Raw genomic sequence first — 15,782 nt, 5'->3', positions numbered from 1 at the left:
TGTAGAGGATGTTTTTCCATTGATTCTTTTTTTTAGAGAGCGTATAAGGGAAGGGGAGAGACACATCGATTGGTTGCTTCCTGCGTACATCTATCTCCACTGGGGCCAGAAATTGAGCCTGCAGCCCAGGTACTTGCCCCTGACCAGAATCTAACCCAAGACTCTTCAGTCTGCAGACCAACGCTCTATCTACTGAGCCAAACAAGCTAGGGCAAATATTGTTTATTTTCTTATATTTTATTGAATTTTGCTTTGGCAGGCAAAATCTTGTAAAGCATCAGCTATTGTTAAGAATTCAGAGACTTAGACGCACAGATTCTATTGACTAATTCTGGTTTGTTCCCTTCTTTTTCTAGGAGCTGAGTAATGGCTCCATGGTGAGGATCACTCTCCCTGAAATCGCCACGTCTGAATTAGGTGCGATTGAGGAGCAAGCCTGAATTCTGTGTATTCTTAGTTTGATTTGTAAAGATTTGGAGTCATTGTTGATTTGTGTTAGTAATTGGGGATATTAAATTTTTTGCTGTTATTGAAGCCACAGGATGGTGTTTTTTACTTTGTGGATAACTGTGAAGAGCAGCACCCCTGGGACGTCCCCTTCATGGGTACTGTGAGGCTGGGCGTGACTTGAAGGAGATGCTGGTTCTGTTTCTCAGCCTTTTTTTATGTGGAAGATACCACACAGTGAGATTACACATACAACATGCTTCTTGCAAGAAAATCTTGCAATAAGGAAGGCTAAGCAACTAAAATAGTTTTTGGCATACTTGATGGTTTTAATCCTAAATCTCTCAATTGAGACATGAACATAATTGCCTTAATTGAATAAAAACATTATAGTAAAAATGCAGTTAGAAGTGTTTTTCATACAATTGGAGTCTGCTTGAATTATTTTTGAAATGCAGTTTGGAAAGTACTAGGTGGAGAGTATTTCTGAACATAGAATAGTATAACTAGAATTGAAAGAATTTGCCAAGAAACAAAAGTTAAAAGAATGCCTATGTGACAAAAGAAAATGTATGACATGTATTAGTTTCAAAATGTAAATGCCAAAGCAAAGCGCTGGCAGGTGGTCTGGTTTCTGGAATTTGATAAGTAGGCCAGAATGACTTTTTTATTGTAGGAAATACCTTTCATTGGTGTGATAAGTGATATTCTGAGTTGGTACAGAGATAACCTTGCTTCTCTCAAAGATATGTAGCCAGTAATCACAAGGTTATGTACCTAGAAGTACAAGCCTAAACAAAATATACATAAGTTAATAGCAGATTAAGTTAAATAAAACCAAAATGAAATCCTGCTCTCTCACAGCTAAATAGAAGTTTTTGTACTTTATAAAGTGCTTCTTAGCTCCTCAGGCAGTATCTGGTTTACACTTATTTTGGATTCAGCCGTGACAGATTTGGTTGTTTTTCTAACATTTACTCCATTTGATTTCAACCTTTGTGTGCGCATGCACATAGCAAATTCATGAGAAAAAGGATATGCAGCTGAGGATGGGCCCAGTGACAGTGACAGTGTGAAGGGAAGAATCCTCTGAAGAAAGCAAAGAATACAAGCACTTTGCTTACTAAAAGCAGACCCAGGCCCTTCACAGTAGCAGCCCACGCCACCTAGAGGTGTCACTGAATGACAGTGGAGCACTGAAACTGACATTCATACAAATGACATAGGGTCATTAAGAGAAACATGGTATTGAAGGGTCTAAGACAGAGAGCCTGGACAACATTTTAGACTCTGAGTGCTGTCAGATTATTCAGTGTTGTAAAGCTTTGGTTAATAGGAGTGTTCACTAATGGAGAAATCTCTTGTGCTAGTAGAAGAGGCTGTTGACTGTTATATGCATCTGAAGTATTAAAGCAATTATTTCATATGAATTTATTTGTGTAGAAATTGTGTTTTGATACAGTGACCTTTAATTCATTGTCCATACTAGGAATGTTTGAGGCTGAAATGGGGAGCGATTAATAATTGCTGGGGCAGTGGATGTCAATCACTTCTGTCTCAGGTTATGTGGGCTATTTGGTTACCTATTTCTGATAGAAAATTAATGACTGAAAAGCTACCCTGAGACCTCTTGCAGATCCTGTGGACTTTAGTAGTGGGTTTAGGTTTCCAGTGATGGGTTAGGTAAAGTGGCATCTTATTGGCTCTTTCATGACAGTTCTCTCTTTACAGTAATTGGCCTTTATATAGTCGTCGTAGTTTAAAAACTTTCATATTAAAAGGGGAAGAGAAATGCATGCATAGGAACCATACTGAACGTAATCTTTGCTTTTAACAGTACAAACATGTTTGCAAGCAATTAAGTTTATCCTGCCAAAAGAAATAGCGGTTCAGATGCTTGTCAAGTGGTACAGTGTCCACAGTGCTCCAGGCGGACCCAGCTATCACTCAGAGTGGAATCTATTTGTGATTTGTCTCATGAACATGATGGGTTATAACACAGACCGCTTAGCATGGACACGAAATGTAAGTACATCCAGTTGTTTTTCTTCCTGAGTTATTCTGTTGTTATTAATGTAATGTTTACATAAATAGTAATACAGCCTTCAGACTATATAGCAGAGCAGTTTAATAGGTGTACCTTAGTCAACAAAATGGAATAATACTAAGGGTTATTGTATCTGTATTCTAAATCAAATATCATTTCATATTTAATAACATTTTACTAGTAATTATTATTACTACATTTTTATAATGTGGCAAAGCATGTTAGAGTATTATTTCTCATTTCATCTTTGTAAAATAACTGCAATTTATGCTAGGATTAGTAGTAATAGTCTGGTTTTACTGAAGAAGGAACTGAATCACAAAGCATTCACATACTGGACATTTGCTCAAACCTGGGCCTAGAGCAGCCGTGGGCAAACTACGGCCCGCAGGCCGGATCCGGCCCATTTGAAATGAATAAAACTAAAAAAAAAAAGACCGTACCCTTTTATGTAATGATGTTTACTTTGAATTTATATTAGTTCACACAAACACTCCATCCATGCTTTTGTTCTGGCCCTCCAGTCCAGTTTAAGAACCCATTGTGGCCCTGGAGTCAAAAAGTTTGCCCTAGGGGTGGGCAAACTTTTTGACTTGAGGGCCACAATGGGTTCTTAAACAAAAGCATCGATGGAGTGTTTGCGTGAACTAATATAAATTCAAAGTAAACATCATTACATAAAAGGGTACGGTCTTTTTTTTTTTAGTTTTATTCATTTCAAACTGGCCGAATCCGGCCCGCGGGCCGTAGTTTGCCCACGGCTGGTCTAGACTATGTCTGCTGACTCATGGCTCTGTATTCCTTTCCGAAGCCCAGACTATTTTCACACACAAAGTTCTTGATCTGTGAGAAGGGAGGCTTGATTTGAGGGGGATTGAAAGTGCTTTAGCCTCAGTGTCTACTTTGTTAATGAGAGAAAGCTGTGTCCCTCATCTCCTGCCCCAGAGACTTCCTTAGAAGGTCCTACAGAGTTATTTATACAGTCAGCAAGGGCGTGCCTTCATCTTGATTTGCTCTTGGCTCTGGAGATGACTCCCAGGACAGCCTTGCCTGGGTCACTCTGCAGAAATCACTCCTTGTCCAGGTAATGCAGCTGTCCCTGTCTGTACATTTTAGTTTTGTGTTGACAAATCTATTTTAAAGATCGTTTGTTTTTCTTCATTATGAAAGAATATATGTTTACTGAGGAAAACTTTCAAAATGAGGAATTCAGAAGAAGAATAACACTACACAGAGATGGCCACTGTAATTTTTTTTGTTATTGCCTTTTAGATAAATATGATATCAATGATCTTTTTAAAACATCCTTCAAATATGACCCATAATTTCATCATCCTCAGAAAAGGCTACCATGTGGTTTTATCACACCTAACCAATAGCTATTAATTGAACATTGTTGAATCTGTTTTTTTCTTTTATTTATTAAATTGGGGTAACATTGGTCAACATGAACATATAGGTTTCAGGCGTGGTTTTCTATATTACAAGATCTGCTTATTGTGCCATGTGCCCATCACCCAAGTCAAATCTGTCCCCATATATTAGGACCCCCTTCTCTTCTCACCCCCTTCCGTTTGGCAATCACCACATTGCTATTTATGTTCACGAGTTTCAGTTTTATATACCACATATGAGTGAAATCATATAGTTTTTAGCTTTTTCTGACTGACTTATTTCACTTAGCATAAGGTTATCAAGGTCCATTCTTGTTGTTGCAAATGACACTATTTCATCCTTTCTTATACCTGAGTAGTATTTCATTGTGTATATGTACCACATCTTTATCTAGTCTTCTATCGCAGGACACTTTGGTTGTTTCCATGTCTTGGCCACCATGAATAATGCTGCAATGAACATAGGGGTGCAAACACATGATTTCGAGTTTTTTGGGTGTATACCCAGGAGAGGGATTACTGGTCATATGGTAGCTCTATTCTTAATTTTTTGAGGAATTGCCAGACTGCTTTCCATAGTGTTTGTACAGTCTACATTCCCACCAGCAGTGAATGAGGGTTCCCTTTTTTCCACAATCTCTCCAACACTTGTTATTGCTTGTCTTGTTGATAATGGTCACTCTATAAGGGGTGTGAGGTGGTATCTCATTGTACTTTTTAAAAATACATTTTCATTGATTTTAGGGAGGAAGGGAGAGAGAGAGATGGAAACATCAATAATGAGAGAGAATCATAGATTAGCTGCCTCCTGCATGCCTTACACTGGGGATCGAGCCCACAACCTGGGCATATGCCCTGACCAGGAATCGAATCATGTACTCCTGGTTCATACGTCAACGTTCAACCACTGAGCTACATCGACTGGGCTCATTGTAGTTTTGATTTGCATTTCCTTAATTGCCAGTGAGGTTGAACATCTTTTCATACATCTATTGGCAGTTCCTATGTCTTCTTGGGAGCAGTGTATTTTCAGGTTGTCTGCCCAATTTTTGATTGGGTTGTTTGGTGTTGAGTTTTATGAGTTCTTTATATATTTTGGAAATTAAAGCTTTGTTGGAGCTACTGTTTACAAATATCATCTCCCATATGGTTGGCTCCCTCTTTGTTTTGTTGTCAATTTCTTTTGCTGTGCAGAAGTTTTTCATTTGATACAGTCCCATACATTTATTTTTGCCTTTACTTCCCTTGCCTTTGGGGTCAAGTTCATAAAATGTTCTTTATGACCAAGGTCTATAAGTTTGGTATCTATATTTTCTTCTATATAACTTATTGTTTCGGGTCTTATATTTAGTTCTTTGATCCATTTTGAATTAATTTTTGTACATGGGGACAAGCTATAATCCAGTTTCATTGGTTTGCATTTGGCTTTCCAGTTTTCTCAGCATCATTTGTTGAAGAGACTATCTTTACTTCATTATGTGTTTCTGGCTCCTTTGTCAAAAATTATCTATTCAAATACATGTGATTTTATAGCTGGGCTCTTAATTCTGTTCCACTGATCTGTGTGTCTGTTACTCTGCCAGTACCATACTATTTTGATTATCGTAGCTCTGGAGTATAATTTGAAATCAGATAATGTGATATCTCCAGCTTCGTTCTTTTTTCTCAGGATTGATTTGGCTGTTCGGGGTCTTGTGGTTCCATATAAATCTGATGATTTCTCATTCTGTTTCTTTAAAAAATGAAATTGGGATTTTGATGAGGATTGCATTAAATTTGTATATTGCTTTGTGTAATATGGCCATTTTAATTATGTTGATTCTTCCAGTCCATGAACACCGGATAGTTTTTCATTTTGTTGTGTCTTTTTCAATCTCTTTCAATAATGATTTGTAATTTTCATTATATAGGTCTTTCATGTTCTTTGTTAAGTTTATTCCTAGATATTTTATTCTTTTGATTGTAATTGCAAAAGCAATTGTTTTCTTTTTTCTTTTTCTCTGAAGTGTTTTTGTTAGTATACAGGAAAGCAGTGGATTTTAGCACATAGATTTTGTATCCTGAAACTTGACTGTATTTGTCTATTGTTTCTAATAGTTTTTTGGTGGAGTCTTTAGGGTTTTCTATATATAGAATCCTGTCATCCACAAAAAATGATAGTTTTACTTCTTCCGTCCCTATTTGGATACCTTTATTTCTTTCTCCTACCTTTTTAATCTGGCTAGGACTTCCAGCACTATGTTGAATAAGAGTGGTGAGACTGGACATCCTTGTTTTGTTCCTGATCTTAGAGGAAAAGCTTTTAGTTTTTCACCATTGAGTATAATATTAGCTGAGGGTTTATCCTAGATGACCTTCATTATGTTTAGGTACTTTCCTGATATTCCTATTTTATTGACTGTTTTAATCATAAATGGATTTTGTATCTTTATCAAATGCTTTTTCTTCATCTATTGATCAGATACGATTTTCATCCTTTCTTTTGTTATTGTGGTGTATTGCATTGATGGATTTGCATATGTTTAACTATTCTTGTGCTCTTGGAATGAACCCCACTTGATTGTGATGTATTATTTTTTGGATATACTATTGTATTTGATTTGCGAGTATTTTGTTTAGGATTTTTGCATCTATATTCATCAGAGATATTGGTCTGTAGCTTTTTTTGTGTGTGTTATCTTTGCCAGGGTTTGGTATCAGGGATATGGCCTCATTGAATGTTTTAGGAAGTATTGCCTCTTCTTTAATTTTTTGTAAGTTTGAGAAGGATAGGTTTTTGTTTTTTTTTTGTTTTTTGTTTTTTTTTTTTTTAAATATATTTTATTGATTTTCCACAGAGAAGAAAGTAGAGGGACAGAGAGCCAGAAACATCGATGAGAGAGATTGATCAGCTGCCTCCTGCACGCCCCCCAGTGGGGATGTGCCCGCAACCAAGGTACATTCCCCTGACCGGAATCGAACCCGGGACCCCTGAGTCCGCAGGCCGACGCTCTATCCACTGAGCCAAACCGGTTCGGCGAGAAGGATAGGTTTTTAATCTTTGAATGTTTGGTAGAATTCACTGGTGAAGCCATCTGCTCCTGGACTTTTGTTTTTTTGTAGGTTTTTGATGGTTTCAATTTCTTCACTGCTACTTGGTCTATTTAGAGTTTCCAATCCTTCATGATTTACTCTAGGAAGGTTATATATTTCTAGGAACTTATCCATTTTTTCTAAGTTATTGAATTTGGTGGCATATAGTCTTTCCTAATATTCCAGTATGATCCTTTGTATATCTGTGATGTTTGTGGTGACTTCTCTTTCATTTCTGATTTTGTTTATATGGGTCTTTTCCCTTATTTTCTTAGTCATTCTAGCCAAGGATTTGTCAATTTTATTTAACTTTCCAAAGAACCAGCTCTTTGTTTTATTAAATTTTTGGTATAGTCTTTTCTCTATTTCATTCATTTCTGCTGTAATTTTTATTCCTTCTGCTGACTTTGGGTTGCTTTTCTTCTTTTTCTAGTTCTTTAAGATGTAATGTTAATGTTGTTTACTTGGGATTTCTCTTGTTTTTTTATATGTTTTATTGATTTTTTAGAGAAAGAGGAGGGGAGAGGGAGAGAGAGAGAGAGAGAAACATCAATGATGAGAGAGAATCATCTATCGGCTGCCTTCTGCACACCCCCTAATGGGGATCGAGCTCGCGACCCGGGCATGTGCCCTGACCAGGAATCAAAGCAGCGACCTCTTGGTCCCTGATTGATGCTCAGCCGCTGAGCCACACCGGTTGGGATCTCTTGTTTCTTAAGCTAGGCCTGTAGTGATATAAACTTCCCTCTTATTACTGCTTTGACTGCATCTCAGAACTTTTGATACGTTGTATTGTCATTCTCATTTGTCTCTCTATATCTTTTGATCTCATCTTTTATTTCTTCTTTGACCCAGTCATTTTTTAGTAGTATGTTGTTTAATCTCCACATATTTGTGGGTCTCTTTTACAGTTTATTTCTAATTTCAAGACATTGTGGTCAGAGAATATGTTTGGTATAATTTCAGTCTTCTTGAATTTGTTTATGCTAGTTTTGTGACCAACATATAGTCTATTCTTGAGAATGTCCCATGTGCACTGGAGAAGATTGTGTAATCTGGTGTTCTGGGATGAAAGGTTTTGTAAATGTCAATTATGTCCATTTGATCTAGTGTTTCATTTAAGGCTGATATTTCTTTATTGATTTTCGGTTTGGTTGATGTGTCTAGAGCTTTCAGTGGTCCCCAAGCATGATTGCATTTTGATCTGTTTCTTCCTTTAGTTCTGTGAGTAGTTGTTTTATATTTTTCACTGCTCCCCGGTTGGGTGCATATATATTAAGAACTATTATGTTTTCTTGATGTGGTATTCCCTTTATCATTATAAAGTGTCCATCTTGTCTCTTGTTATCTTGAAATGTATTTTATCAGAGATAAGTATGGCTACACCTGCTTTTCTGTGGATATTATTTGCTTGCAGAATCATTTCACACCTTTTTACTTTAAATCTACCTTTGTCTTTGCATCTTAGATGTGTCTCTTATAGGCAGCATATGGTTGGATTTTGTTTTTGATCTACTCTGCTACTGTTACTCTTTATTGGTGAATTGGACCATTTACATTTAGGGTAATTGTTGGTGTGTGAGGATTTCCTGTAGCCATTTTATCTTTTGTTTTCTGGTAGCTCTGTGCCTACATTGGTTCTTTTTTCTTTGTGTTTCTGTCTGTTATATATTTATTTTTTATTATTTTGGTGATATTCCATACTTCTTTCCTCTGTTTTCCTCCTTTTAAGTTGTGTTTTCCTGGTTTGGGGATTTTTGTGTGTGGATATCATTAGATTAATAAAAAATAAAGTTGCATACATAGTGTAGTTCTTTTTCTTTTGAGTGCACCTGATCTTCATCCTCCTTTGCCAGTTCAGACCTTATCCCCTCCCCTTTTATGTTTTCGTTGTCACAAATTATCCTTGTTTATGCTGTAAGTTGTTTGGTGATCTTACTCATAGTGTTGTGACCTTATGCTCTTTGTTTAAGGTAGAATAACCCCCTTAAGTATAATTTCCTGCAATGGAGGTTTTCTGGTGATAAAATTTCTTAGCTTCTTCATGACTGGGAATGTCTTTATTTCTCCTTCATATTTAAAGTATATTTTTGCTGGATATATTATTCGTGGCTGGTAATTTCTCTCTTTCAGACATTTGAATATTTGGTTTCACTCTCTTCTGGCCAGTAGAGTTTTTGCTGAGAAGTCGGATGAAATTCTGATGGGTTTTCCTTTGTAGGTCACTTCCTTCTTTTTCCTGGCTGCTTTGAGAATTTTTTCTTTGTCATTAATTTTTGACAGTTTTAAAACCAAGGGCCTTGAAGAGAGCTTCTTTGGATTGAGGTATCTAGGTGTTCTGTTTGCTTCTTGGATTCAAGGATCAATAGGTTTGGGAAGTTCTCATCCACTATTTGAATAGACTCTCCATTCCCTGCTCCTTTTCTTCCTCTTCCACAATGCCTATAATGCTAATATTTTTCTAATGGAGTCAGATAGTTCTCATAGAGCTCTTTAGTTTTTCTTTATGCTCAGGTCTCTGTCTTCTTTCCTCTGCATTATTTGTTGATTCCTATCTTTGATATCACTAATTCTTTCCTCCACCTGGTTGGCTCTGTTTTCTGTGCTCAGTAGTTCACTCTTACTCTCTTTAATTGCATGCTTCACTTCCAGGATTTCTGATTTGTTCTTTTTTAAAGTTTCAATCTCTTTGGTAAAGTACTTGTTTTGCTTATTGATTTGTTTTCTGTGTGCACTGAATTGCCTGTCTGTGTTTTCTCTCATCTTGAGTATATTCAGAACTGCAGTCTTGAAATCTCCGTCATTCATATCACATATTTCCATGTTACAGGTTGTTTTCTGAGGATTCTTCATTTCCTTTCTGATCATCCTCATTACTGTGGTTATTCATGGTATTTGCTATTCTCCTTTGCCTAGGCATGAATACTTGTCTATATTAATGGCTTTCTATATAGGAGCTTATTCTGAAGAGGTCTTTCTGCTATTTTTCAGTAGATAGTGCTGAATTGCAAGATTTTATTTACCTATGTGAGCTCCCAGTCTTGACCTTCATAGCTTCTGTAAGACAGTTCAGCCACCTTGTTTGGCCGTGGCATTTATTTTGTCCTCACTGTAATAGCAACCCCTGACTTCCATGGGGTCCCACTCCAAGCATCCCTCCTAGGATCAGTCATAGAGGGAAACAGTGGTTCTACTGCAACAGCTCTTGGTTTATAGATAATATGCTCCTGGTTCCAACTCTAAGGACAACAGGAGGCGATTCTTAGGAGTCCAAGCGGTGGATATATTAGGGCTACCTGTGGTTTATAACAGTTATAAAGGGGAGGGAATTCTTTGGTTCCATTTCTGAAACACCACCACTGGCCAGACATTGGAATACTGCACAGCAGAACCCCATGCTGTCAGGTGTCTGCTGACTCAAGTACTGTTTGCTCCCTCACTGCTTGCCCTGCTGGGCTGCCCCCTTCCCCCCTAACCCTTCCAATCTCTCTGTTCCTCCTGGCTGAAGGAAGCACCTGCTATCACCAGCTTTCTCTCCTCTCCTGGCCCAGCCCTGAGCTCTGCAGAGTCTGCAGGGTGTCTGCGCTTTCCTCCCTTCTCATCTCCCCCTTTATTCCCCATTGCCCACCTTTAGATGTTTCAATGTGCAGGTCTTTAGGTGTGCATCTTTGTTGAGCAGTGATTTCTTTGTTGATTTATAGTTGGTTAACTTGTTGAAATTTCAGGGGGAGAGGACAGGGTGCGCTCCTATGCAGTCATTCCTCTGACAGCACTCTTTTCATGTTTATTTTTTAAAATAATTATTAGTAATTTGCAAACTTACTTTTACACATAGATTTTGACATCTCTAGTCATTTTCTAAGACTTGAACCTTAAAAGAGGGATTTTGCAAACATTCTTTTACATGTAGATCTTTACATCTCTAGTCTCCCAAGACTTGAACCTTAATCCCAAGAGGGTTTACTAAGTGAAATAACATGCAGAAAGAGTTTTCGAATCGACATTCTCACTAGCGTAATTTAAAAGTGCGTATTTTACCATATTGATGATTGTGGTGTGGTGAACTTTTGCCAACTTAGTGAGAAATTTTATCTTATTTCTGTATAAGTAAATGGGAGTGGTTTTTCCAAATTCTCATTGGTCATTTATAATTTTTATATTTTAACTTGAATTACATGTTCTTGCCTATGTTTCAGTCTCTTCTAAGCCCCGCAGACAAAGTAACCCTGTTGGATAAAGTCAGGTCATATTACTCCTGCTCAGAACCTTCCAGTGCGTTCCCATCCTGCTCTGAGTAGATGGAGGTGAGAGGCCGTCCCCTGGATGAGGAAAGTTTAGGTCTTTTTCAGATCTCACTGTAGTGCAGTCTGCCCTGTTCATTCCCTCCCCTTCATGCTCTATCCCCTTTACCTGTTTTATTTTTTTCTTAGCACTAATTAAATGTAATATGCTACATATTTTTCTTACTTTGTGTGTCTCTCCTTTTCCCATTAGAATGTCAGTTCTATGTAAGCAGGAGATTTTTTGTTTTCTTCACTATCTCCAGGATCTATAACCGTGCCTGGCATTGGTAGATGCTCAGTAAACATTTGTCAAATAAATTTCCTTTCCATCTAAATGAGATAGTTTTAAGAGTTTGTGTCTGTTGTAGCATGAGAGAATTGCCCTCTGTAATTTTCTTAAGAAAAAAATCAAGTCCACTTGAGCTTTTTGTGTTCAGTGGAACTTGTTGAATACAGAGCATTATGCTTCATTCTCCAGCAGAGAACATGTGCCTACTTGGGTTTCCATGTTGTAGGAGGACCGAGCACCCAATCCACAGTGTTTTATTTTGTAATGATGGATATGACTCTCTGACCTGTTGACTGGTAGTCCTAAAGGAAGAAACAAGGGACTCAGTTTTGAGCCCAGGTTGCTTTGACATCTACACTAATAAAAGAGAAACATGGTAATTGGCGTACGACCGCTACCCTTTTCATTGGCTAATCAGTGAGTATATGCAAATTAACTGACAACCAAGATGCTGGGGGGCCCCGGCCCAGGCCTAAAGCCTCCAGCAGAGGCTTTAGGCTTGGGCCGGTGAGGAGCCAATCAGCAAGCATCGGTGGCGGCGACGTCGAGCTGGGGGTGCCCCGGCCAAGGCCTAAAACCTCGGCCTGAGGCTTTAGGCCTGGGTCGGGGAGAAGCCAGCCAGCGATCGGCAGCGGCGGGAGCTGGGGGGCCCCGGCCCAGGCCTAAAGCCTCCAGCAGAGGCTTTAGGCTTGGGCCGGTGAGGAGCCAATCAGCAAGCATCGGTGGCGGCGACGTCGAGCTGGGGGTGCCCCGGCCAAGGCCTAAAACCTCGGCCTGAGGCTTTAGGCCTGGGTCGGGGAGAAGCCAGCCAGCGATCGGCAGCGGCGGGAGCTGGGGGGCCCCGGCCCAGGCCTAAAGCCTCCAGCAGAGGCTTTAGGCTTGGGCCGGTGAGGAGCCAATCAGCAAGCATCGGTGGCGGCGACGTCGAGCTGGGGGTGCCCCGGCCAAGGCCTAAAACCTCGGCCTGAGGCTTTAGGCCTGGGTCGGGGAGAAGCCAGCCAGCGATCGGCAGCGGCGGGAGCTGGGGGGCCCCGGCCCAGGCCTAAAGCCTCCAGCAGAGGCTTTAGGCCTGGGCCAGGGAGGAGCCAGCCAAGGATTGTTGATGGCGGCAGAGGCGGGGAACCAGGGTGGAGCCAGCCAGCAATTGTTGACTTGCAGTGGCTGCAACAGTGTGGTGATGGGGCTGGTGCCTTCCCCTGATCAGCCCGTTCGACTCCCACAAAGGGTGGCCAGACTGTGGCTTAGGCCCACTCCCCAAGGGAGCAGGGAGCAGGTAGTAGGACATCCCCTAGGGCTCCCAGTATGTGATAGGGGGCAAGCTGGGCTGAGGGAACGCCCTCCCCAGTGCACAAATTTTTGTGCACCGGGCCCCTAGTTCATTTTATAAGAGGACATACATAGTTCACCCCTTGATATCTTCTGTCCTAATCAGAGCTCAGGATCGAACAGTCCTCATTGTCAGATTGTTCTCTTTTACTTTGTCCTGCTTTATCCTCTTTTTCTTTTCTTTTTTCATTTAAAGAATGAGGTGGAGAATAGGGGATATGAAATTTCTGTCAATGACTAGTTATGTGAATTTTGGCATTTTTTTGGACCTTTCTTAATTTACTGATGTGGTAAATGAGAGCGCTGGACCAGATGATGTTTTTCTTTGGTGAATGGTTGCATCTGCGGCCAACTTTTGATGTGCTTTGGGATGCTCATATTTTCATTACAGAGATACGGAGTCCCTGCTTTGGGTTAGGCATGATGCCAGGCATTTCAGATATGCATTAGGCAAGATAGATAGTTCCTCTCATGGGATTGATTATGTCAGGGGAAGGCAGATAAATAAATATTTTACATACAGGTGATTACAGATGGAGGTCAGGGATGCATAGGGGTTATAGAACAGGGTTGGCTGACATGAATTATTAAAATAATGAAAATAAAGCAGATCTATATATACCACAAAGGGGTATCTATAGCAACAGTTTCTGCTGTTTGTTTCCATAATTTCAGGTCTTACGAATCTGGGAACAATAGCAGAGACATTCTCTCTGATTGTGGGACTTAGGCACTGTGTATGTGTGTTTGTGTGCTATATCGTTGTGAATATACGAAACAGTTTATTCTTGTATTATTATTTATTAATAATTATTTTCCATACAAACAACTGTAAACCTACTTTTGCCCTACCCTGTATTTTGGTTGAACTTGTAGGTAAGATAACTATCATATCTGTTTCTTTGATTTCAGTCTTCTCATTTTTATTTTTTTGATAATATTGTGTTTGAGTTGGACTGTGTTTCGTTTGAATGCTCCACAAGAAAGAGATCTTTTCTCTTGGTCAGCTTTATAAATTGCTTTATGCAGTTTAAAAAATTACTTTATTGCTACCTATCATTTAGCTTTTATATAGAGATCAACTTTTAGGGGAATGGGATTAATTAATAAGTAAATATATGTAAGTTTCATAGAGCATAAGAAAACAGCATTACCATTTTTAGAGTTATAGTTGATGATGTGGCCATGAGAAGTAGCAGAGGTGGCAAATACTATGCCAGAGGAAGTTGAGTAAGAATGAACTTTTAGAAAGCTGCTTTTATGTAATTGTGTTAGGGTCAGCTAACTGTTAAAACAGAAAATCCTCAAAAGATATAATTGCTCGCTCATGATAAAAATGTGTGTCTTGTTCATATGATAGTTCTTAGCAGGTAAACAGGACACACATTTATTAGAGACCCAGGCTGATGGAGCATGTGCCACCTTTAACTTGAGGCTTCAAAGGTGGCCTTAGGGTTGTCTCCATCTAATCAGGTTCAAGTTTAAAGTGCCTGGAGCAGCATTCATGGTTGGTGTCTCCATGAACTGGGCCTGGAAATGGTGACATCCACTTTCATTCAGAGTTACACTGTCACAGGGCCACACCTAACTCTGAGGGTAGCAGGAATATGTAGCGTGGCTGTGGGTCCAGGAGAAGGAGGAGAACACAGGTTTTAGAAAGGAACTACCTGTCTCTGCCATAGAATTGTTAGACTGTCCGCTGTGAACAGACTCTAAGGAAATGTCCATTTCCTTCTGGTATGTGGCTAACATTGGGGTGACTCTTTGAGACATGGCATATTTGGTTATGGCTCATGGTTATTGTTCTTCTAAAGGAGTGAAGATGTGTGCCATCACAGAAGTACAGGAGGATAGGAAAGTTCCATTGCAGTACCTGTGGGTACAGGCGCTGTGCTAGGTGCTTTACATACATGGTTTCATTTACTCTTCACAGTGATCCTAGAAGAAAGGTATTTGTATCATGTTTTTCCAGGTGAAAGAATGAGTTTTGGTCACTTGCTTTCTGTAGTTGGTGGAACTGATTTCTGAATGTGTGTGTGTGTGTGTGTGTGTGTGTATGTGTGTATACACACACATACACACAGACCAGATTATTATGACCACCTGATGTTTGTAGGCAAATTAGCTATAATTTCGCGCTGAAGTTGCTAGAGGGCCAGACCATTATAAATAGGGAAGCGGGTTGTTTACCACGACAGTAGAAGTGATTTTTTTCTGAAGATATGGGTAAACAGTTCGATTTAACAGCCTTTGAACGTGGGATGATTGTTGGTGCTTGGAGCCATGGAGCGAGTATCAGCAAAACAGCTGAATTCGTTAAATGTTCAAGAGCAGCTGTTGTTAAAGTGTTAAAGACTGGACTGTCAGCCCAAAATCTGGGTCTGAACGTGTGAATTGTGGCCGTCAGCGACTAGTCAATGTTAGGGCAGAACAGAGAGTGGCAACACTGGTACAAGACAACAGAAGGGCCACAATGCATCAAATTACTGCAGATCTTAATCAGGGATCCTCTCAAATGATCTCTGAACGCACTGTTGGCCGTACACTGCATCGTATGGGATATGGAAGCTGAAGGCCTGTTCGAACACCTTTGCTGTCTACAGTTACCAAGATAAAACGTCTCCATTTCGCACAGGAATACAAGGATTGGACAGTTGAGCATTGGAAAAAAGTCATGTGGTCCGATGAATCACGTTTCCGGTTGCATCATGCAGATGGCAGAGTGAGAATTTGGCGAAAGCAGCATGAAAGCATGTACCCCACATGCCTGAGTACAACCCTTCAAGCTGGTGAGGGCAGTGTTATGGTTTGGGGCATGCTTTCCTGGCATGATTTGGGTCCTTTAATTCATGTGGAACAACGTCTGAATAGCACAACATACTTAAGTATTGTTGCTGATCAAGTTCATCCTATCATGTTGATGG

At 39.7% G+C, this 15,782-nt stretch overlaps 1 protein-coding gene across 5 annotated transcripts in view; it reads left to right on the top strand.

The window, feature by feature from the left end:
- The window catches only part of ANAPC1 (anaphase promoting complex subunit 1), a 104,976-nt gene that overhangs the window by 22,361 nt on the left and 66,833 nt on the right, over nt 1-15,782 (top strand). For all 5 annotated transcript variants that reach the window (XM_014542754.1, XM_005857216.2, XM_014542758.1 and 2 more), the window contains 2 exons: nt 357-417; nt 2,285-2,472. In XM_014542754.1, coding sequence (XP_014398240.1) covers nt 357-417; nt 2,285-2,472 — 249 coding nt within the window. The remainder of the gene's footprint in view (nt 1-356; nt 418-2,284; nt 2,473-15,782) is intronic.

The sequence above is a fragment of the Myotis brandtii genome, unplaced genomic scaffold (genome assembly GCF_000412655.1).
Source record: "Myotis brandtii unplaced genomic scaffold, ASM41265v1 scaffold1085, whole genome shotgun sequence".
NCBI classification, from domain to species: domain Eukaryota; kingdom Metazoa; phylum Chordata; class Mammalia; order Chiroptera; family Vespertilionidae; genus Myotis; species Myotis brandtii.
This window is presented reverse-complemented; position numbering and strand designations above follow the sequence as displayed.